The sequence below is a fragment of the Gopherus flavomarginatus genome, chromosome 5, assembly GCF_025201925.1.
Source record: "Gopherus flavomarginatus isolate rGopFla2 chromosome 5, rGopFla2.mat.asm, whole genome shotgun sequence".
Classification (NCBI taxonomy): domain Eukaryota; kingdom Metazoa; phylum Chordata; order Testudines; family Testudinidae; genus Gopherus; species Gopherus flavomarginatus.
The window spans coordinates 4,539,602-4,562,028 of record NC_066621.1 but is presented as its reverse complement, the minus strand read 5'-3'; the positions used below and the strand labels follow the sequence as shown (position 1 = coordinate 4,562,028).

At 56.8% G+C, this 22,427-nt stretch overlaps 2 protein-coding genes across 6 annotated transcripts; one reads left to right on the top strand and one right to left on the bottom strand.

Moving 5' to 3' along the window:
* Window positions 1–1,905: 1,905 nt before the first annotated feature.
* RNF40 (ring finger protein 40) lies at window positions 1,906–13,885 on the bottom strand. Of its 3 annotated transcripts, XM_050956693.1 has the most exons (20): window positions 13,782–13,885; window positions 13,087–13,286; window positions 12,676–12,843; window positions 11,990–12,155; window positions 11,602–11,835; window positions 11,363–11,484; window positions 11,047–11,193; window positions 10,720–10,794; window positions 10,254–10,373; window positions 9,595–9,774; window positions 9,194–9,329; window positions 8,689–8,810; window positions 7,587–8,020; window positions 7,374–7,491; window positions 6,916–7,065; window positions 6,515–6,727; window positions 5,113–5,238; window positions 2,891–3,031; window positions 2,681–2,782; window positions 1,906–2,538 (listed from the first exon to the last, which is right to left on the bottom strand). In XM_050956693.1, exons 2-20 carry the CDS (start codon window positions 13,216–13,218, stop codon window positions 2,362–2,364), a joined length of 3,063 nt encoding a protein of 1,020 aa, XP_050812650.1. In that variant the 5' UTR covers window positions 13,219–13,286; window positions 13,782–13,885; the 3' UTR covers window positions 1,906–2,361. The 3 variants fall into 3 exon arrangements, with proteins under 3 accessions (XP_050812650.1, XP_050812649.1, XP_050812651.1); XM_050956692.1 differs by having other exon boundaries at window positions 11,363–11,835; XM_050956694.1 differs by lacking the exons at window positions 13,087–13,286; window positions 13,782–13,885 and having other exon boundaries at window positions 11,363–11,835; window positions 11,990–12,067; window positions 12,676–12,769.
* A 225-nt stretch (window positions 13,886–14,110) lies between these two features.
* On the top strand, window positions 14,111–22,326 carry CFAP119 (cilia and flagella associated protein 119). Of its 3 annotated transcripts, none has more exons than XM_050956980.1 (9): window positions 14,111–14,356; window positions 18,259–18,290; window positions 20,001–20,066; window positions 20,303–20,472; window positions 20,800–20,870; window positions 21,021–21,137; window positions 21,371–21,434; window positions 21,826–21,909; window positions 22,112–22,326. In XM_050956980.1, the coding sequence occupies exons 1-9, from the start codon at window positions 14,330–14,332 to the stop codon at window positions 22,288–22,290; spliced, it is 810 nt and encodes a 269-aa protein (XP_050812937.1). In that variant the 5' UTR covers window positions 14,111–14,329; the 3' UTR covers window positions 22,291–22,326. The 3 variants fall into 3 exon arrangements, with proteins under 3 accessions (XP_050812937.1, XP_050812936.1, XP_050812938.1); XM_050956979.1 differs by having other exon boundaries at window positions 14,113–14,356; window positions 21,823–21,909; XM_050956981.1 differs by having other exon boundaries at window positions 14,115–14,356; window positions 19,928–20,066; window positions 21,823–21,909.
* The last annotated feature ends 101 nt before the right edge of the window (window positions 22,327–22,427 follow it).

Here is a 22,427-nt window from a genome sequence, read left to right as displayed (position 1 = left end):
TAACAATCAACATGAATTTGTCAAGAACAAATCATATCAAAACAACCTAATATCCTTCTCTGACAAGTAACAAGACTTGGGGATCGGGAGGGGAAAGCAGTAGATGTCACATATCTCAACTTTAGTATGGCTTTTGATACTGTCTTACATGAACGTCTCATAAGCAAACTAAGGAAATACAGCCTAGGTGAGCCTACTATAAGGTGAACGCACAACTGGTTGGCAAACTGTATTCTGACTAGTTAAGGGCATATCAAGTAGGGTCCCCCAGGGATCAGTTCTGGGTCTAGTTCTGTTCAATATCTTCATAAATGATTTGGACGATGGCATAGAGAGTACACTTATAAAGTTTGCAGATGATACCAAGATGGGAGGGGTTGCAAGCACTTGAGGACAAGATTAGAATTAAAAATGACCGTGCCAAACTGTAGAAATAGTCAAATAAGATGAAATTCAATAAGACAAATGCAAAGTACTCCACTTAGGAAGGATCAGTTGCACCCATACAAAATGGGAAACGACTGCCTAGGAAGGAGTACGGCGGAAAGGGATCTGGGGGTCATAGTAGATCAAAAGTTAAATATGAGTCAAATGGTGCCACACTGCTGCAAAAAAAGCAAACATCATTCTGGGCTGTATTAGCAGGAGTGTTGTTAGCAAGACACGAGAAGTAATTCTTCCACTCTACTCAGCGCTGATTAAGCCTCAACTGGAGTATTGCGTCCAGTTCTGGGTGCATTTCAGGATGGATGTGGACAAACTGGAGAGAGTCCAGAGGAGAGCAACAAAAATGATTAAAAGTCTAGAAAACAACTGAAAAAACAGTTTTTCTGGAGAAGAGAAGACTTGAAGGGAGCCATGACAACTGTCTTCAAGTATGTAAAGAGGTTGTTACAAAGAGAAGGGTGACAAATTGTTCTCCTTATACACTAAGGACAGGACAAGACTAATGGGCTTACATTGCAGCAAGGGAGACTTAGGTTAGATATTAGGAAAAACATCCTCTCAGGGTAGTTAAGCACTGGAACAGGTTACCAAGGGAGCGTGTGGAATCTCAGTCATTGGAGAGTTTTAAGAATAGGCTGGACACACAACTGTCTGAAACAGTCTAGATAATAAAGTGCCTCAATGCACGGGACTGGATGAGCTATCAAAGTCCCTTCCAGTTCTACATTTTTATGATTCTATCCCCAGCTCTGGGAGGGGAATGAGGTTGAGTCAGCTGGGAGGAAGTCAAGAGTCCCAGGTTCTAGCTATGGCTCTGGGAGGGGAGTGGGGCCTAGTGGGTTGGGGGCTAGGACTCAACTCCGAAGTTCTCTGCCCCAGTTCTGGGAGGGGAGCAGGGCCACATGAATGGAGCAGCCCCGTCCCAAGGACAGGGTCTCCATCCCAGCCCCTCTCAGCCATCATGGCAGCAAAGAGGGTGATGGGATGCAGCATTCCCCTTGAATTTCACCGGGTGGAGGAAGGCTCTGGGGTCATGGGACAACCCTTCCATCTCAGCTCAGCAGCTCTTAACTCTCCAGTGCTGGGTGACAGGTTAGAAAAGGAGACAGCCCTTTCCCATTCTCCCAGAGCCTGAAAGCTGCAAGCTGCCACCAGGCAGTGCCCTGGCTGACCACACACACAAGTTTTGCCAATATTTTAAAAAGGTTAACAGGATGACCTGGATAATCATAGGCCTGTCAGCCTAACCTCAATCCCACTGAAGATAGTAGATCAGCTGATGGGGGACTCCATTAATAAAGGAAAGCAATGTAATTAATACAAGACCATGGGTTTACGGCAACAGAGCCAGTCAAACTTTCGTAAATGTACTGTAAAAGCTCCTGTGTGATCCACAGCCCCATGTTTGGGGTCCTCCACCATTCCCCTCCCCAAGCACTGATACAGACGCTCCCAGGCTGGAGGATCTGGCCCCGGTGGGACTCTCCAATTTTTATTTCCCACATAATCAAACATAATATTTAAAAATAAAATAAAATCCAAATAGAATGAACAGTCCCCGGACCCCCACGCAGTCAGCTGCTGCCTTGAGACCCTTCACCCCCAAGGGCATCCTCTTGGCACAACAGGGCTGTCACTGAGGTTCAAATATTAGCAGAAGGAGACCAGCCCCAGGGGAGCAGACCCCAGCAGAACCCAGAGTGGGGGAGGATCCAGAGAGCTGCGAGGAGCAGATCCTCAGGGGATCAGGCATCACTTGGTTGCGATCTACATGGATGGGTCAAGTGAATCCTGGCAGCACCTGCTGAGCGGCTTGCAGAGGGCAGGAGGGAGGGGACGGCCATGTGGATCCTGGAGGGGGGACCTGCGGAACGGAGGGCTAGGGGAGGGGGTGGGAAGAGGGACTGCAGGCGCTCAGCTGATGTAGATTCGGTGGAAGTCGTTGGCGCCAAAGGCAGCATTGCACTTGGGGCACTTGCGCTGCCGGGTGTCGTAGCGCGTCTTGACGCAGTCAAAGCAGAAGACGTGGAAGCACTTGGTGAGCACCGCGTCCTTCTTGCGTGTGTTGCAGCAGGGACAGGTCAGCTTGGCCTGGGGGACGGGGAGGACACAGACCCTGTTAGTGTGGGGGGGGGGGGGGCTGGGTCCATTCCCCCTACCCCCACAGCCTGAGCACAGCCCCCCCTGCCTCCACCCAGTGCCAGGCTTCCCCCTTCCTCCCTCAGCTGCCCACCTTGTACTCCTTGATCTCCTCCTGCAGTATCTCGTCAGCGTCCGCGTACACCTCCACCTTCTTCTGCTTCTCTAGCTTGCGCCGCAGCCGGGAGATGTCCTCCTGGGGTGCAGGGAAGATCTAGTCAGCAACGGGGCCCGGGCCTGGGCCCGGGCGCGGGCCCTCCCCTGCCCCTCCCCGCAGTATGACCCACAGGCCCCTGCCCCTTACCTGGGCCCTCTTGAGGTTGAAGGACTCCTTCTCCTTGGCAGCGCGGTTCTCGGCCATGCAGGCCTGGATCTCCTTCAGCTTGCACTGCACGTGCTCCTGTTGCACCTTCAGGTCCTCGGCCAGCTGGGCCGCTTCCACTGCCTGTGAGAGGAGGGAATGTCAATCACTGTGAGCTTCTCCCTGAACGGTGTCCGAGAACTGATACATACAAATGATATAATGCAGGGGTAGGCAACGTACGGCACATGTGCCAAAGGCAGCACATGAGCTGATTTTCAGCTGCACTCACACTGCCTGGGTCTTGGCCACCAGTCCTGGGCGCTCTGCATTTTAATTTAAATTTTAAATGAAGCTTCTTAAACATTTTAAAAACCTTATTTACTTTACACACAACAATAGTTTAGTTATACATTATAGACTTGTAGAAAGAGACCTTCTAAAAACGTTAAAATTTATGACTGGCACGCGAAACCTTAAATCAGAGTGAATAAATGAAGTCTCGGCATAGCACTTCAGAAAGTTTGCCGACCCCGATATAATGGAAACAAACAATGGAAACTGATTCTCTTTTACACGAGGGCCATTTTGCACCATTCAGTATAAAATGGGTGTCAAATTAAATTACATTAAAAGTGGTGTAAGTTAAATTATATTTATATCCATTTTAAGGCCCCTTTACACTTCCAAAGTGGTTAAAGGGGACTAGTATAAATGACAGTCAGATCCAGAGTGATCCTATTCACGGTAAAAATGGTAAGGTGGGTTGGAATCTTGTATGGTATTCCAGCAGCCTGCAGCACTGCTGTCTAACAGTCTAATGTGGCCAGCATAAAATCAAATTAAGAAAAGGGGAAGTGGAAAAAAAGAGAAAAAAATGACAGACAATAACTAATTAAATCTATTCAAATTAGATCTAAAAGCTAGGCTAGAAGTGTAATGATCTCTGACTCCTTTAAGAAAAGCTACAGCATGTGCAGTGAAACACCTTAGAAAGATTCCCCACAGTCACAGGCGCCAACTTTCTCTGACGCCGGTGGGAGCTTGTGCCCTCCCCGTCCCTGGCCCCGCCCTGATTGCACCTTTTCCCCACCCTGGCCCTGCTCCCATTCCAACCCCTTCCCCAAAGTCGCACCTCAACTCCACCCCCTCCCTGCCCCTACTGGATCCCTTCCCCAAATCCCCACCCCAGCCCTGCATCTTCCCCCCAGAGCACCGTGTTCCCCCTCCTCTCCTCTCCCTCCTTGCCCTGCAAAACAGCTGTTTCCCAGTACAAGCGCTGTGAGGGAGGGGGGAGAAACGGGATGCGGAAGAGCGCTCACAGAGGAGGCGGAGGTGAACTGGAGCAGGGGCGGGGCCAGGCCATGGGGAGCTGCTGGTGGGTGCTCAGCACCCACCAATTTTTCTCCGTGGGTGCCCCAGCCCTGGAGCACCCATGGAGTCACTGCCTATGCTCCCACTGGGGAACAGCCTACAGCACTGCCAGTTCCGCCCCCTCATAGTAGGGCTCTAGCCACAGAGCTCATCCCGACGCTGTGAGCTTCCCTCCAGCACCATCCCCAACAAACATGGGGATAGCTGTCATATTTTTATCACCAACGTGCGTGACTCAGTTTCCCCACCCGCTGAGCAGAACCAGATTCCTAGGGGAGAGGGGAATGAGGCCTGGTCAAGCATCTGGGATGTGATCAAGTACCCTGGCATCCACACCTATGAACAGGAACCCCTACAACAGACCAAGAAGCAGAGGGACTCTTGAGCGGGAGAAGGCCGGGCTGAGGCAGCAGAGCGAAGATCTAGGCTCACACACACACAGGCACAGAGCTCAAGAAGACAGATGATGGGTGTCCGGCTAAGAGCGACGCTGATTGGAACATGGCTCTGTGTGTGGACCCAAACCCTCTCTGACGCTGGGTCCCAGTTGCCCAGCGGGTGCTAAATTGGCTGCAACAGGCAGCGTTGCTCCCGACACGGCAAAGGGCTCGAAGCCAGCGCCTGACCTCAGGCGGACCTGCTGTGGGAAGAAGAGGGGGGGCCGGAGCCCTTAGGCCCAGCCCCGGAGAGAGCTGTGGAGCTCCCCTTAGAAAAATGCCAACTTCAAGGCTTAGCCAAGAAATAAGGGTTCTCCTGTGGACTAGCCCTGTGGATCCAAAGGAGCCGCCCTCACCGTGGATGCCCCTCATCAATCCCCCCACCTAGGTCCCCAGCCCTGCCCCCCAACTCACCTTCCTCTTGTTGAGCTCGAGGGCCTGGCTACGAAGGGTCAGCTCCTTCTCCACTGTGCCCAGGTTCCCCTGCAGCACCCGCTCCTTCTCCTCTAGCTTCTGCACCACCAGCAGCTGGGCGTCCACCTGCAACATGGCCTGGTCAGCAGAGCACCACCAGCCGACTCACAGCCAGCCAGCTGCCCCCGCCCCTGCCTGCCAGAGGAGAGCACCCCCTAACGAACCCCACCCCAACCGCACAGGCCCACCCTGCTGAACCCCCATCCTGCTCTGTGCAACCCAGAGCCCCCTAGCACCGCACTGAGACATATGCTGCCTGTGAGAGGAGAGCGCCCCCTACTGAGCTATGGTTGGCAACCCACCCGGTTTTGCCGGGAATCTCCCGGAATCAAGCTCAATCTCCTGGAGGCTACTGAAGCCAAACAGGGAGATTTTAGGAAGTTAAAGGTCCAGTGGCATAGCAGGGCTAAGGCAGACTCCCTGCCTGCCTTGGCCCCGCACCGCTCCCGGAAGCAGCCAGCATGTCCCTGCAGCCCCTAGAAGGGGGGAGCAGGGGGTCTCCGTGCGCTGCCCCTGCCCCAAGCGCTGACTCCACAGCTCCCATTGGCTGAGAACTGTGGCCAACGGGAGCTGCATGGGCTGTGCCTGCAAGCAGGGGCAGAGCACAGAGCCCCCTGGTGCCCCCCTCCCCACTCCCACAGGGACATGCCAGCTGCTTCTGGGAGTGGCATAGGGACAGGGCAGGCAGGGAGCCTGCCTTAGCCCCGCTGTGCTGCCCACTGGGAGCCGCCCAAGGTAAGTGCTGCCATGCAAGAGACCACACCCCCTCCTGCACCCAAGCCCCTGCCTCAGCCCTAAGCCCCCTCCCAGAGCCAGCACCCCATACCCTCTCCCATACCCCAACTCCCTTCTCCTCTGCCCAAGCCCGGAGCCCCCTCCTGCACCCCAAACCCCTGTCCCAGCCCCTTCTTGCATCCAAACTCCCTCCCAGAGCCTGCACCCCTTACTCCCTCCCGCACCCCAAGCCTCTGCCCCAGCCCTGAGCCCCCTCCCACACCCCAAGCCCCTGGCCCAGCCCTGAGCCCCTTCCAGCACCCAAAATCCCTCCCAGAGCTTCCACCTCACATCCCCTTTTGCACCTCAACCCCCTGCCTCAGACTCAGCCCGGAGCCCCCTCCCACATTGCAAATCTCTCGGCCCCAGCCCAGAGCCGGCACCCCCTCCCGCACCCTAACCCCCTGTCCCAGCCCAGTGAAAATGAGTGAGGGTGGCGGAGAGGGGACGGAGTGAGCAGGGTGGGGCCTTGGAGAAGGGGCAGGGAAGGGTGTCTGGGTTTGTGTGATTAGACAGTTGGCAACCCTACTACTGAGTCCCCCATCCCACTCCCTGCAGCACCCCCTACCTGTGACTTGAGGGCCAGCACCTGATCTGCCAGCTCGTCCTTCTCCTCACGCAGCAGCTTGTGGATCTGGTTGGACTTGATCCGCTCAGACATGAGCTTGAAGTTGGCATCATCCTTCTCACGCAGCTGCTGCATGAGGCGCATGTTCTGCTCCTGCATGTCCTCGAAGGCCTGGCCCGTCACGTCCATCTCCGACAGCAGGGCCTCCTCCTCCTGTGGCAGGGCATGAGGTCAGGGGGGCCTGGACCCCCTCCCCTGCCAAGTCCTTTCTGCCAGATTGCCCAGCCCCACCCCCAGAGCCCCCCCAATCCTGCCAGACCTCCCTTCCCACCCCATTCAGGGGAACCTCCTGCCACTAACCACCCCCAACCCATCTGCCCCCCACTCCCTCATCCCGGTACCTGCTTGGTGGCAGCCAGTTTCTTCTGCAGGTGCTCAATCTGCTCCTCCGCCAGCTTGATCTTGCGCAGGGCATCCTCGTCCGCCATCTTCTTACTCTCCTTCTTCTCCTTCTCCTCCAGCTCCCGCACCCGTCCTCGCAGCTCCTCCACCTGCAGGGGGCAGAGAGACGGGGGTCACAGCCCCATAACTACCCCCAGCTCCTCCATCTGCAGGGGGCAGAGACACTGGGGTCACAGCCCCCTAACTATCCCCAGCTCCTCCACCTGCAATGGATAGAGATATGGTGTCAGCCCTATAACCACCCCCCCACAGCTCCTCTGCCTGCTGGGTGCAGAAAGATGGGGGTCACTGTCCCATATCTGCCCATACAGAGAGTGAGGCAGACCCTACCCCTCAATCTGCATCCTACCCATAGACCCACCCTCCAGACCCCCCACCCCGCGAGGGTCTCACTCACCTCGGCCTTGGTCTTCTTCTCGGCAGCCATGAGCTGCACCTTGTCCCGCTGTTCCTTGGGGGCTGATTTGTACATGTCCAGCAGCAGTTTCATCTCCTTCTGGCTCTCCTGGGCCTTCCTGGTGGGGAGAGGAATAAGGCCCTGCACATCACAGCCAGCCTGGGACCATCCCCAGCTCCCTCCCCCTCCCCGCGGACACCGGGGCTCTCTCACTTGAGCTCAATGCGCAGCTGCTTGAGCAGGTCTGAGTCCTTCTTCTTGGGGTCATCGCTGCTCTTCTGCCGGTCACGCTCGCGTGCCGAGCTGTCCCTGTCGCGGTCCCGCGAGCGCTCCCGGTCCCCCCCGCGGCTCCCCTTGGGGCGCTCCGGGGGCTCCTTGATGCGAGGCGGGGGGGGCAGCTGGGGAGCTGGTGGGAGTGGCTCCTCCTCCTCCTTCTTCACTCCCCCTTCGGGCAGAGGCGCTACCTCCTCCTTCTTCACCACAGCCACCACTGCCTCCTTCGGCTCCTTCTTCACCTCTAGGGCAGGCGCGCCCCCCTCCTCCTCCTTCACCACCACGGTCGGGGCCACGCCCACCGGCTCCTCTGGCCCAGGTGCAGGGGGCAGAACAGCTGAGCCGCAGGGAAATCCGCTCGACTGCATCCGGATCTGGGAAAGGGAGAGGGAGAGAGACCCCAGGGCTGCAGATCCCTAAACCCTGCACCTCCCCCACAGATCCCTCTCCACCACCCCCCGAAGCCGATCCCCAAACCCCACACCTCCCCCACTGAGCCCTCCCCGCCCCCTGCAAGCCGATCCCCAAACCCTGCACCTCTCCCACCGATCCCTCCCCGCCCCCGCAAGCCGATCCCCAAACCCTGCACCTCTCCCACCGATCCCTCCCCACCCCCGCAAGCTGATCCCCAAACCCTGCACCTCTCCCACCGATCCCTCCCCGCCCCCCTAAGCCAATCCCTAAACCCTGCACCCCACAGATCCCTTGTGGCCACCCAAATGGATCCTTAAGTAAGTCCCTTCTCTAGAGCAGATCCTTCCCCACCCCAAATGGATCTCTAAATGCAGTCCCTCACTTCAAGTGGATACCTCTCTGTCCCCAGACCAGATCCCTAAATGCCACCTACCCCTTCCTAAGTAGATCCTTTCTACCTCTTGAGCAGATCCCTGAACATCACCCCTCCCTGCAAAACAGATCCCTAAATGCTGCCTCTACGCCAAGCAGATCCCCAAATGGATCCCTCCCTGTCTTTCCTCCAGTCAAGCCCTCCCCTCCCCCAGAGTGGATCATTGAGTGCAACCCTCCCCAGCGAATCTCTCACCTTGTTGATCTCAGCCTGCACCTCACGCAGCTTGCGCTTGTATCGCTGCACGTCTCCTTTCAGCTGATGGTTGTGGTTCTGGAGGCTGCTAATCAGGTGGCGCATCTCCCGGTTAATGGGACCTGAGGGGGCAAGGTTACACAGGGGGATAAGGAACCTGCTTTCCAGGATGAGGGTGGGGGGAGGGGAGGGGGAGAGCATTTGAGGAATGGGGGGCATCTTCCATGAGGGGTAGGTGGCTGGTGGCAGGGCACTGATGGAGAGAAAGCTCACTGCAGCGCAGAGATCCTGGCAGGCAATGCCAGGGCGGCAGCCGGCACCAGGGCACCGCTGGGAGGAAGCTCGCTGCACCGAGTGAGTGCGGGGGTATCGCCAAGAGTGCACTGCTGTGGGGGAAGGGCGCACTCCGCGCAGGGCCGTACCATGGAGCTGCACACGGGGCCGGGCGATACACCATGCCGAGCCGTGCCACAGGGACGGGCACCGGGAAGTGTCTCTTTCTCACCCGCTTGCTCATTGGCAGCCAGGTTCTGCTCGAACTCGATGCGCAGCATCTCGTATTCCTTGCGCACCTGGGCCAGCGTGTCCTCCAGCTGGATCACCTCCGTGCGCAGCTTCTTCTGCAGGTTCAGCTCGTCGCTCTGCAACAGGGCGGGTGGAGGGTGAGAGACAGGGGAGGAATCACTCTCCCCCAACCCCCGTCGGCTTCCCTGCACGCAGCATGGTAAGCACTCCTCCACCCCCGGCCAGCGCGGTACATCCCAATACAATGAGGTGCTGCACCACAGATGGTACCCTCCGACCTGGCACAGGCCCTTCAGAACACTAACCACCCAACGCACAAAAGGTGTGGCCCATTCCCTGCACAGGCCCCGCCCCACCTGTGACTCCTCCCCCCAGCCTCACCTCCATGTGCTCAATGTGGCGCAGGTGGCTGTTCTTGGTGGTGAGCAGCAGGGCGCGCGCCTCGTCCAGCTGGGTCTTCACCTGCAGGCTCTCGTTGTAGAGCAGCGAGAACTGTGACTGCAGCACCTTGTAGTCCAGGGTCTCCTTCACCGCCTCCTCGGGCAGCGACCGCAGCGCCACCTGGGGGCACAGGGTGTCACTGCCACAGGCACCGCCCTCCACCCCAGCCAGCCTCCTCACATCTCCCCCTATGCCTGGCACCAGGGGGCGCCGCCCTCCACTCCTCCCAGCCAGGCCCCACTGCCCAGCCTGGCTCCAGAGGGTGCTGCCCTCCACCCCTTCCGGCCAGGCTCCATCACCCAGCCTGCCACCAGGGTGCTGCCCCCCACTCCTCCCGGCCAGGCCCCACCATTCAGGCTGGCTCTAGAGGGTGCTGCTCTCCACACCCCCCAGCCAGGCCCCACTGCCCAGCCTGCTGCCCTCCACCCATCCCGGCCAGACCCCACCACCCAGCCTGGCTCCAGGGGTTGCTGCCCTCCACCCCTCCCAGCCAGGCTCCATCGCCCAGCCTGGCACATGGGGATGCTGCCTTCCACCCCTCCTGGCCAGGCCTCACTACCTAGCCTGGTTCCAGGGGGCGCCGCCCTCCACCTTGTTACCTTGAGCTTCTCATTGGTCCTGACAGCCTGTTGTAGCTCCTGCTGCAGCTTCTCCAGCTCAGCCATGCGGCTGTTGGCCAGCTCCTGGTTCTCCTCCAGCTCCGCGTTCAGCATCTCGAACTGCCGACACAGGGCTCCGATAACAGAGACCGTCTCCTGTCCGCCTTGACACCCCCATCCAGGGGCTGCCTCAACATGTGCCACGAGACCCCACCCTCACAACCCCACCCTTTCCTGCACCAGGACCCCACCCCAGAGACCCCCACCCCTCCCAGCACAAAGATGCTCCCCAACCTCAGGGTCAGATTCCCCTATCTCCCTCTGCACCACGACTTCCCCATCCCATTCCCAGAGACCCCCATCCCGCTCTGCACTAGGACCCACCCACTGGGACCCTTACCTCCACCTGTCCAAGTGCCAGAGATCCCCACCCATCCCCAGTCCCCAGCTCCCCCTGCCCGCTCACCTTCTGCATACTGAGCGTGATCTGTCCGCCCTGGAAGCCCCCAGAACTGCCAGACACGTAGTAACCGGAGTTCAGCTGCAAAAGGCCAGAAAGAAAGTCAGCAACCCCCTCACCAACCAGGCCTCCCCAGTGCTCTGAGGAATGGGCACATGTGGCAGCGAGCCCCAGATACAGGGGATGAGGGGGAAAGCGGGAGTGGGACCCAGATACAGGCAGCAGAGAGAAACTATGGCTCCAGCTGCAACGGGGCCAGATGAGAGCAGTGAGACACAGGAAGGGGCCTGGGAGGATGAGGAGAGGGAAGACTTGGGCACGGGGGCAGATCACCTGCTCCAGCGCCTCAGCTAGGTGTTTGTTGAGCTTCTGCTCACGCTTGCGCAGCTTCTCGATGTCCCACTGCAGATCCTCCACTGTCGTCTCCATCTCCAGCACCTTGGTCTCCGACGACGTCACCTTGTCCTGCAGCTCTGTGTACTGCGCCAGGAAGGGAAACAGAGAAGCGGGGCTGGATCCACTCCAGGCCAGATAGCCCCTGACCCTGGGGTCAGAACCAGTGCCCCAGAGGGGAAAGGCCCTGTGACTCATTCCCTACCCCTGAGCCAGCCAGCCAGCCCGCCCCTCTGCCCTGAGAACCAGCTCATACCTCCAGCGAGATCTTGTGGTGTTTCTCCTGCAGCTGCATCGCCAAGTCCTGCAACCGCTGATTCTCTCTCATCAGCTCTTTGTTCAAGGACTTCAGTGCCTCATCCAGCTGGTCCAAGTCAGCTGAAAAGGAGTCACACCTCTGAGAATCCAGGAGTCCTGCCTCCCAGCGCCCCAATTCTAACCCCCAGATCTCACTCCGCTCCCATGGCCAGGATGGAACCCTGGCATTCGGCTCACCACAGGCGTGGATCTTCTGGCACAGCTCCTCCGTGCGCCGGTGGATCTTGTTGGAGACTTCGACCACACGGGACACGGCGGCCTTAGAGAATTCCATGCGTTCCTGCAGCTGCAGCTCAATCTCCTCACTGCTGCTGCTGGCCAGTGTGGCCAGGAATGACAGGGCCGGCTCATTCAGCAGCAGTCCCCCAGCCTTCCAGGAGGTAGAAGGGGCCACAATAGGTGGGGCTGTTTCTGTGGTGGTAGGGAGGACCGAGAAGGGTTTAGCGCTATGTTGAGATCACTGCGAGGGAAGAGCACCCCCTGCCGAGTGCCCCCTTGCCAAGCCACAGAACCCCCCTGCCCAAGTGCAGCGCCTCCTGCAGCCTGGCACCTGTCCCATGCTCACCTGTCCTATCTGGGCCCTCGGTACCAGGGCTAACTGTGTTCTCAGGGTCTTGTCCCATTGGCTCTGGCCTGGGTTCCTCTGCGGAAGGGGGAGAAGGGGTTGCAGGGGGTTGAGGCTCGCAGTCCCCATCATAGCCTCTCAGCAGGACCTGCACATTTTCATCCAGCTGTGGGAAGATGGAGATTGGGGAAAGGGGGGAAGACAGGGGTCAGTCCAGCACAGGCCTGGGAGAGGAAATAACACCTGTGCCCCCCTCTTGGGGATCCACTGACTGCGGGCGATGTACACCCAGGAGAAAAGTCTCCGGGAGGGACAGATGAAGACTGTGGTAACAGAGCTAAAAACCCAGATGTCCTGGCTCCCAGCCCCCAATCACTCAACCACACTAGAGAACAGCAGGCCGAGGTCTCACTATAGGCAGCGTGTTGTGGTCGCTGGGAGATATGCTGAGGGTCCAGAGAGGCAGCTCTCCAATTGCAGATGATGGTAAGTAACAAGGCCGGGTGGGGAATGGGTGGCAGGGGTATCGTGGTGGAGGTGAGGTATTGTGACAGGGAGTGCAATGCACGGCTAGAGGCTTGTGGCCAGGATGGGGCGAGAGTTGGGGGTGGAATGCAGAGTTGAGGGAGGCTGCAGGAGAGATCATGGGGAGAGGGCCATGGCCAGCGGACGGGCAGGGGCCTCACCTGGCTCCAGTAACGGTTGACAATGAGCAGGGTGGCATCATCTGTGGCCTGGCGCTTCTCCAGCTTCTCAATGCGCTCGCGCAGCTCGTCCTCAAAGGCCTGGCGCTGCTCCAGCCGCTCCGCCAGCTTCTTGTTCTTGAACTGCAGCACCTTCAGGTCCATCTCCTCCTGGAGGGGGAGGGGCAATGGGGGGGTCAGCAGTGGCTCCCTGCCACACCCCCGCAGCTGCCTCCTCCCTCCCCAGGGACCCCCATCCACTTCCCAACCCCACACCCTGCCCTCCCCAACTTACACTCAGAATCCCCCCCACTTGCCCAATCAGGGTTCCCAAATCCCTTCCATGCTCCCAGTTTCTCTTGAACTCCCCAAATGCCCCCCTTGCCCCCAACAGTCCCCACCCCAGGCACTGACCGTGGAGGAGATGCCCCCCAGGCGGATGGGTTCGATCAAGGTAGTGGTCGTCTTCTCCTCCCGGCTGGCTTTCTTCTCAGGAGGCCCTGATCCCCCATCCCCAGCTGCCCGCTTGCTTCCCGGCCCAGACATGGCGCCGCTGGCCGGGGTCTCTGGCAGCAGCGGGGAGGGAGGGGGTCAGTCCAGGAGTTGCGCCTCACCTGGAAGGGAAACAGAGAGGGGTCAGATACCTCCTTACCCTTATCATCTCTGCCTACCACATCCCCCAGACTCTTACCCAACCCCCCCATCTTCCTTTGCTATCCCCAAACCCCTCACCTCCCCAACACCATGGCACCCCTTAAACCCCCAACTCTTAATGCTATCACTATGCCACTCTCAGCCCACCCCATGCCATCCCAACCCACCAACCCCTAGCCACCTTCCCCCCAGCCCCACCTCTCCCCCCTTGTCACTTTCAGTGCCTACCCCCCCACCTGTCGCCCCCTCCCCCTCTCATCCCAACCTCCTCCCCCCCTTTTCTATTTTCACTGCCTGCCCCCGCCCCCACTGCCCCTCTTGCCACCCTCCCCTCACCCCGTCCCCCACCGCCACCCCATTTCTCACCCCAACCCCCACCTCTCCCCTCCTTGCCACTCTCACTGCCTGCCCCACCCCCACCTGTCACTCTCTCCCCCCCATCGCCGGGCGCTCACCTGCCTCGCGCTCCCACTCCCAGCGGCTTCCCTTGCCAGGCCAACCCCCCCCCCAGCCACCTCACTGCGCACGCGCTCACCTGACACTCCCACCACCCTCCCTCTACCTCGCGCTGCACATGCGCAGGAAGAGGTGTTTTTTCTTCTTCTTCTCCCATTGGATGAGACCAGGGAGGGGCGGAGTTAGACGACCAGTGTCCAGGCCGAAGATTGGCTGATGTTAGAGACCGGCTGAGGATTGGCTGAGAAGTGAAAGAGGCGGAAGGCAGCCCTCAAAGAGAGACATGCGCTGATTGGCCTAAGACCGCTGAGCCGAAAAGGCTTTTTTTGATTGGCTGAAGGAATTAAAACTCGTTCATGGCCCAGGAGAGATACACCGTGTGATTGGCTGGACAAAGACAACCTCAGCGATTGGCTGATGAGCTCTCACCCGTACAGTGAATCTTTCTCCGATTGGTTCCGGCCTCGATACCCTCTCTGATTGGCGGAATGGGGGTTGCCGTGGCGACGAGTCCGGAGTATTCGGGGGAGCCGGCACCGCGGCAACGATGGGGCCGGGGGGCGGCCTGAAGCAGGTGAGCGGGGCCCGCGGGGCGGGGACTACGCTGCTGCCATGGCAACCGCGCCGCGAAGACCCGTCCGTGAGGTGGGGCCGCGGCCCTGCTATCATCTCATGAATATGCATAACCTTGGGAGCGTTCCCGCTGTCGGCTCATTAATATTAATTAACTTATGAATATGCGCGGACTCGTTAACCACCCGCCAGGCGATTCATATACGTCGGTTAATTCATATTCATCGCCATCAATTTTCATAGCTAATAACTCACGTTAATGAGCTCGTTAACAGTCACCCAATTAACATAGATCAGCTGATCAGTACGAGCCAGCCTATTAACAGGCACGGCCCAATCAATAGGCAACAATATGTGCCGTCTAATTAACTCAATGGCTAATTAGCATGCGTGATTTAATTAATGTGCACATGCTAATTGGTATTAATTGCTCAACTAATTAGTGTTCACCTGAAGTCAGTTCAACCCTCCATAGCGGCCCAGTTCTGATGGGAGACTCAGACGCCGCCGGAATCGACAAGAGGTATCGGAGTAGCAGCCGGTTCATCTGTGTCTGCAAAAAGAACAGGAGTCCTTGTGGCACCTTCGAGACCAACAGATTTATTTCAGCATGAGCTTTCCTGGGCTACAGCCCACTTCTTCGGATGCATAGCATGGAACATATATTGAGCAGGGATATATACACATACAGAGAGCATGAAAAGGTGGGAGTTGCCTTACCAACTCTGAGAGGCCAATTAAGTAAGGGGGAAAAAAAACTTTTGAAGTGATAATCAAGATAGCCCAGTACAGACAGAATAGTCATCAGCTCATGATTGTAGCATCTGATTAGCATTTGAGGGTCATCCCTCTCCAGGGAAATAGCCCTCACTAGGTGAGTGTAAGCAACCCCCCACCCCCAATGCAGCCACTATGAATATTTATGAGCATGTAAAAATTCTCCACCAACTTGCAGAAATGCTGGTGGCGATTTTGCTGACGAGCATTGCCTTGTAGATATTCATCACCCCATCCATTGTGGACATTCGTTAACTCGTTGCAGCTCCTCATTCATTTGCCACACAGTCTCTGCACAAAAGAATAAATGGACACAAATCTGACATCAGGAATCATAACATTCAAAAACCAGTGCGAGAACTCTTCAACCTCTCTAACCACTCAGTGACAGACTTGAAGGTGGCAATTTTGCAACAACAAAACTTCAGAAAACAGACTCCAAAGAGAGACTGCTGAACTCGAATTAATATGCAACTTAGATACAATTAATTCAGGCCTAAACAGAGACTGGGAATGGTTAGGTCATTACACTAATTGAATCTATTTCCCTATGTTAAGTTCTCCTCACATCTTCTATGGGTCATCTTAATTATCACTTCAAAAGTTTTTTTTCTCCTGCTGATGATAGCTCATCTCAATTGATTAGACTCTTCCTGTTGGTATGCATACTTCCACCTTTTCATGTTCTCTGTATGTATAAATATCTCCTGTCTGTGTGTTCCATTCTATGCATCCGAAGAAGTGAGCTGTAGCTCACGAAAGCTCATGCTGAAATAAATTTGTTAGTCTCTAAGGTGTCACAAGTACTCCTGTTCTTTTAGTCCCTGTACATGATCGGATTATTATCACCATAGCTGTCCCTGCCATGTACCAGGACCCCCTTGTGCTAGGGGCTGTACATTATTCAGTGTGTTACATTACAGTAGCACCTAGAAGCCCCAGTCACAGCCCCGGAGGACCCCATTGTCCTAGGCACTGTAGAGAGACAAAACAAAGAGACAGTCCCTGCCCCGAAGAGCTGACAGTCCCTGTGTAAAACAAGACACCGGATGGAGCCAGACAGACCAACAGGAGGGCACAAGGGAGCAATAGTAGCCAACACTATTTGGCACACACCAGCAGCTAACCACCGACAGTGGTTTAAATTTAAATTGACAGGGAGATCCAGCACAGGATCCAGTGTGCAAGTGCTTCCTTTGGGAAACTGCTCCAACACATTTTCACGGATCTTGGACACCAAGATCCAGGTCTATAAGACATTTGTTGTTCCAATACTCCTCTATGAATGCGAAACCTGGGTGACCTATCAACAGCACCTCAAGCGTCTGGAAAGGAACCACCAACGATGCCTCCAGAAGATCCTTTGCATCAAGTGGCAAGATCGCCGCACTAATGCCAGCATCCTCGCCGAAACCAATGTCACCAGCATTGAAGCAATGATCCTCCTGCATCAACTTCACTGGACTGGACATTGTATGCGGATGCCAGACTCTCTCCTCCCAAAACAAGTCCTCTACTCTCAGCTCGCCTATGGTCAGAGATCCCGTGGTGGTCAGAGGAAACACTACAAAGATGCCCTGAAAGCTTATCTTAAGAAAATTGATGTGGACATCACAAACTGGGAGGAGCAAGCCACCAACCAACCTCAATGGTGCCATATCCTCCATCAGGCAGTGGCCCAGTTTGAGGAGAAGCGCCTTGCCCTCAAAGTTGAAAAGAGAGAGAGAAGGAAGGAAAAAGAAAGAACTTTCTCCCAACAGGCAGCTGGCCTGCCACGAAATGTCTGTACCTACTGCAGGCGGATTCGTGGTTCTAGGATCGGACTCCTGAGTCATCTCAGGACCCATATGTAAATCCATGGTAGAGATCAGCCTCGATCGAGGCATCATCAATCATTTTAATTGTCATCGCTCATTAATAATAATTCAACATGACTATTCACCCCTTCATCATCTCCTTAATATGAATCATCTCCTGAATATTCATCGCCTCATTTACCTTGATCACGCTCTGAATATCCAAACCCAGCATTACCTAATTCCTTCCTACTGAATTTCCACAGCTTTAAAAACACTCATCACTGCAGGAATGTCAATGCTACGGACACTATGATACAGGGATGGCCAATATACAGCACTTTTACCATTAAAGTGCAGCACTTAGAGCCCCATCCCCCTTCTTCACCTGCCAGATTTTTTTTCGGGGGGGGGGGGGGGAAGCTCAGGACCTCTGCCTTGCAGCACCCACTAAATGCAAGGTGGAACAGATTGCTTAGCATAAATAGAGCGATGACACTTGAAGTACCTTTCTCAGACCTGAAGAAGAAGAGCTCTGTGTAGCCTGAAAGCTTCTCTCTCTCACCAACAGAAGTTGGTCCAATAAAAGATATTACCTCACCCACCTGGTCTCTCTAATATCCTGGGACTAACACACTTCCAACTACTCTGCATCCAGTTAAAGATTCTGGAGTGCTTGGAAATTATTGAGGAAAAGCGCTAAGAAATTGGTGGTATTATTATTATCAAAATAAAACATTTTGACATTGTCAAAAGTAGGCAGTTCCACATTATCGAAATGAAACGTTTTGATGGTTCCAAAGTGCAATTTTTAAAAAATTCCCCAAGAAATTTCAGCTTTTTGTTCCAATTCAGCACAAAAACAAATTTCAAAACGTTAGGAGGGAAATTCTGTTTTGTAATGTAGGTTCTTGTACATATATAGACTGTACATGTAAGCGTGTCTCATGAAAAGTCAGCATCCACAGCTGAGTAATCATGGTCCTCATGAATATTAATCATATTGTTGATCACCTCATGAATATTCATCACCTCCTGCCAGCTGATTGTCTCCTCACTGATGTTGAGTACATTGTTGGTTGGCTCATGATATTCCTCATTACACATGGGCAAATTGTCTCTTGGATTCTGATCATCTGATATTAATAAAACTATTCAGCACTTTTACTAACCCGTTAGGAACCTCAACCAGCTAATTCTTATGGCCACTGGCCAGGCTACCCCTCTCAGGGTGGGGCATGTGGGACCTGTCATTCCCCCCACCCCAGTGTCTTGGCCCCATCCCATCCCCATCATAGTCACTGACTCCCCACACCGCTCTCTCTTTCAGCCCCAGTGCCATGAAGCCAGGATCTGCATGTGGTGAGTAGCAACCATCCCCATCCAAAGGAGGCACTCTGGGCACATCACTGTGTGGCTGTTACCCAGCCAGAGGCACCTTCATCTCAGCGCCAGGCAAGCCATCCCCAGGCAGCATCTCTACATGGCTCTTACCCATCTCTCCACCCCCGAGGCAGCTGCATCTCAGTGCCAAGCAAGCCACCCCTTTGTGCTGTCGCTGTGTGGCTGCTACCCGGCTGCCCAACGCGAGATGCAGCGTCTGATAGTTATGTCATGTGCATGTTATTGATTGCTCCCAGAAGTAGGTGGAGAACAAACAAGACAAAAGAACAAAAAAAGAAAGCAACGGGAAGGGCGAGGAAAGAAGAATGCCACACTGGTTTCCATCTGCTAGGAATTAATCAAGGGGGTCTAAAAAGTCAGACCAGATCTTTTCAAATTTGTCCGAGGTCCCTCTTCTCTGAAACGTTCCCGCTCTTTAGCTGCCTGGTCAGCCGAGGCGCCGTGCCAGGCTTCTGCTCTTCCGTCTCGCCCCTACGTATTGTTTGGCTCCGAGCACTGCTCTAGAGAACCAAGCTTCCTAGGAGCTGACATGTTTCTCAGCTGATGGGATTTACCCCAAAGCTCAGTTCTGGAAAGGCCATTTAACCTCCTACCTACTTGTAGCCAAAGGGTTGTATGTTGGGACACAAGGATAGTGCTCCATAGATCGCATGTTGAGTTTGTAATGGTTTGCAAGGCACTACCCCAGAGGTGGGCAAACTATGGCTGGCGGGCCACATCTGTCCTGCGAGGCCCTTGAGCTCCCGGCCGGGGAGGCTAGCCCCCAGCCCTTCCCCTGATGTCCCCTCCCCTCACATCCTCAGCTCGCCCTGTCGCTAGCGCTCCGGGCAGTGGGGCTGAGCTCCTGCCAGGCAGCGCAGCTGCAAGAACCTCCAGCCTGCCCCAGTGCTCTAAACTGAACAGTGGTGTGGCTGGCTCCAGCTGGGTGGCGCAGCTGCCAGTCCTGGTGCTCTGAGCGGCATGGTAAGGGAGTGGGGAGCAGGGGAGCTGGATAAGGGGCAGGGGGTCCTGGGGAGCCAGTCAGGGGACAGGGAGGAGCAGGAGGTGGTTGGATAGGTGTGGGGATCCTAGGGGAAGGGTTAGGGACAGGGGATCCCGGGAGGGGGCAGTCAGGGGACAAGGAGCAGGGGCAGTTCTGAGGGGGGCAGGAAATGTGAGGGGGGCGGATGGGGGCAGGGGCCAGGCTGTTTGGGGAGGCACAGCCTTCCCTACTGGGCCCTCCATACGGTTTCGGAACCCTGATGTGGCCCTCAGGCCAAAAAGTTTGCCCACCCCCGCACTACCCCCTTGGCTAGGGTTCCAGGCCTGGCACAGGCAATGTAACTTAGGGACAGCCTTTTGGCCCAGGGTACATACCAGGCTACAGCTGGTCAGGTGAACCTATCTCCACATCAGTTCTGGAGTCTCTCGTGCACCCAGCACCTGGGACCAACTATGTCCTTAAACACAGGTAACGGGAACGCCCTGGAGCTAGAGCAGGGAGGGGATATTGTTGGTGCAGTACTTGGGAATGGCAGAACCGGCTCAGCTGGGAGACCCAAAGTATCTCCTGATCCTGCCATATTAATTGATGGTCTCTTGTCGATGTTCCCCAGCGGGCTGTTGAGCCCGTGCTGGGGCTTCAAATGATGCTCATTCACGGAATTGGGGTCCCTCTCCCTGGTGCAGGAAGTACCTGGATGTTCACTCCATGGACCTCATCGACATGGCGCAGACCACAGACGAGCTGAAGAGGTAACTTGTTTTAGGACTGAGGGAAGGCTCTGGGTCAGTGCCCCCCAGGCCTGGGGAGACACCTCCACCCCCTGCACCTAGACTTGGGGTCCCCCCTATTATCCTTCCATGGTAGGAAGAGCACTCCCTACCAGCCCCTCTGTACTTTCAGGTCCTCCCGTGGGCCCCGCACCCTGGAGGGGGCCCCTGGGTGGGGAGACACCTCACCCCTGCCGTCAGTGGTCCCCTCTCCACAGGGTGCTGGCAGAGCTGTTCCAGCTGCAGGGCTGGGAATCGGACCCACGGGCCGCCATCTTGCTGGATCTCTACTTCTACACGGTGCAGTTCAGCCGGGAGCACAGCTTCACCCGAGAGCAAAGCTCCGCCTTCTTCGCCATCGTCAAAGACACCCACGAGGCCTGTGTGGGTAAGAGAGGGGGCTGAAGGGAGGCACCGGCCTCAGGGGGAGGAGGGAGTCAGGGACTGGTTGGGGGCCTGAAGAAAGGGGATGAGTCCTAGGGGAGGACCCTCCGTGAGTTGGGATGGGCACAGGGAGGGGGAGGAGCCTACAAGGTGGGTGGGGCTCTCAGGAGGAGCCTGGAGGTTGGACGTGGCTGTGGAGAGAGGTGGTGGGGGTGGCCACGGGAAGGATGGGGAGGAGCCTGGAAGACGGTGTGGTTGTTGGGGAGGAGCTTGCAGGATGGGTGTGGCCATAGGGGGTGCAGGTCCCTCACACTCGTGTCTGCTCTCGCAGAGACACCACTGCCCAATGTGGAGGAATGTTACCGCTACTTCACCGAGCTGCTCTTCTGCCACGCCGTGCAGGTGAGCCCTGGGGAGGGCCAGCCCCAGCCAGGGCCTCCGGCTGCTGCCAGCCCCCATACAGCAGGGCCCAGTTAGAGGGATGAGTCTGGGGTGGGGAGCCCCTGCCCATCTCCTGCCTCACCCTCACCCTCTCCTCCCCTCCCCCCGCAGCGGCCTCCATTCAGCATCGACCTCTTCAACCAGGAGCAGCTGGCACTCATGAGCGACTACGTGGTGAACACCTACTTCTGCCACTTCAAGCTGTACAAATACGCCTTCACACCCCAGGTATGGCACCCCCTGGGGAATCCCATGGGGAATGGCAGCTCCAGTGTCAGCCACGCCCAGCACCCCCCGGGGACCTGGCCTGCACCACCACCCGCCTGGGTTAGCTGCCCACAGGCCCCCTTCCCAAGTCCTCCACCCACACGGGGCAGTTAGCAGAGGGCAGGCCCAGCCCAGCCCTACACCTGCCTCAGCCCCTGCAGCTTCCAGGACTGCCCTGTTTTCTCACCTTGCAGGTCCGGCTGGACATATCGCTGTCCTACGTGGGAATGCCGGAGCCGGAGCCTGTGGCCGAGCTGAGTGAGTGGCTGGTGCTCACTGAACCCCCAAAACTCTCGGCCACGTGGGTGAACTCAGGGGAGTTTACCCTCCTTTGTACCCATGGGAGGGGTTTGGTTGGGAGGTGGGGGCGGGGGAGGAGATGATTGGGGCTTCTCCTTTCCGCTGCTGACCAAGAGCAAGCCCTGGGGCCTTGGAGCCAAGGTGAAAATGCTCTAACAGGACGGCAATTCCCAGCCAGACACAGGCTTTTTTATCCCAACAGAGTGGGGCACCTGAGGGTGCTGGGTGGGACAAGCGCCCAGGCACCACAGAAGGCAGGAGGGGGCTTTAGGGGGCTCAGGAAGGTGGAGCATCCAGCCGATGAAGCCAAGCCCCACCCTGATTAGCCAATGTCTTCACCCCCCAGCAGGAGAACTGGCTGAGAGTGTGATGGTGCCTGTGCCCCCAGCGCAAGAGGAAGAAGCCGACAGTGGAACCACAGCCCCCAGGGAGAGTAAGAGACCACTGCTGCCTCGAGGAATGAACAAGATATGAGGCCTTTCCCCCTGGGGGACAAGCGGGGCCTGCAGGCAGGCCCCAGGGTGGGGATGGGGAATGGGACCCAGGCCTTTTCCTTCTAGGGGGCACCAGCCCTGCTCCAGCCCCAGGGTGGGGGAGCTGGTTGGCTACTCTCTTCACCCCACTCTCCTCTGCAGGCCCCAGGGCCCTACTGCGGGAATACATCTCGGCTCAACTCTGCCAGGAGCTGGCCCAGCTGCGGCTGGAGGTGGAGGAGCAGCTACGGGAGAGCGAGGAGCAGTTCAACACCAAGCTAGCCCTGCTGGAGAAGGTGCCCAACTCCCCCAAGGGGGGCGGCCGGGGCCACCGGAAGTGAGGGGAGAGAAGAGGGCAATAAAGGACTGCGATTCTACAGTGGTGTCATGTCTCACTGCCCCCTGCTGGGGGGGGAACCCCAGTCTCAAGGTCCCCCCTACAGCCCCTGCCGCAGGAGAGACGGCTCCCAGGCCCTGC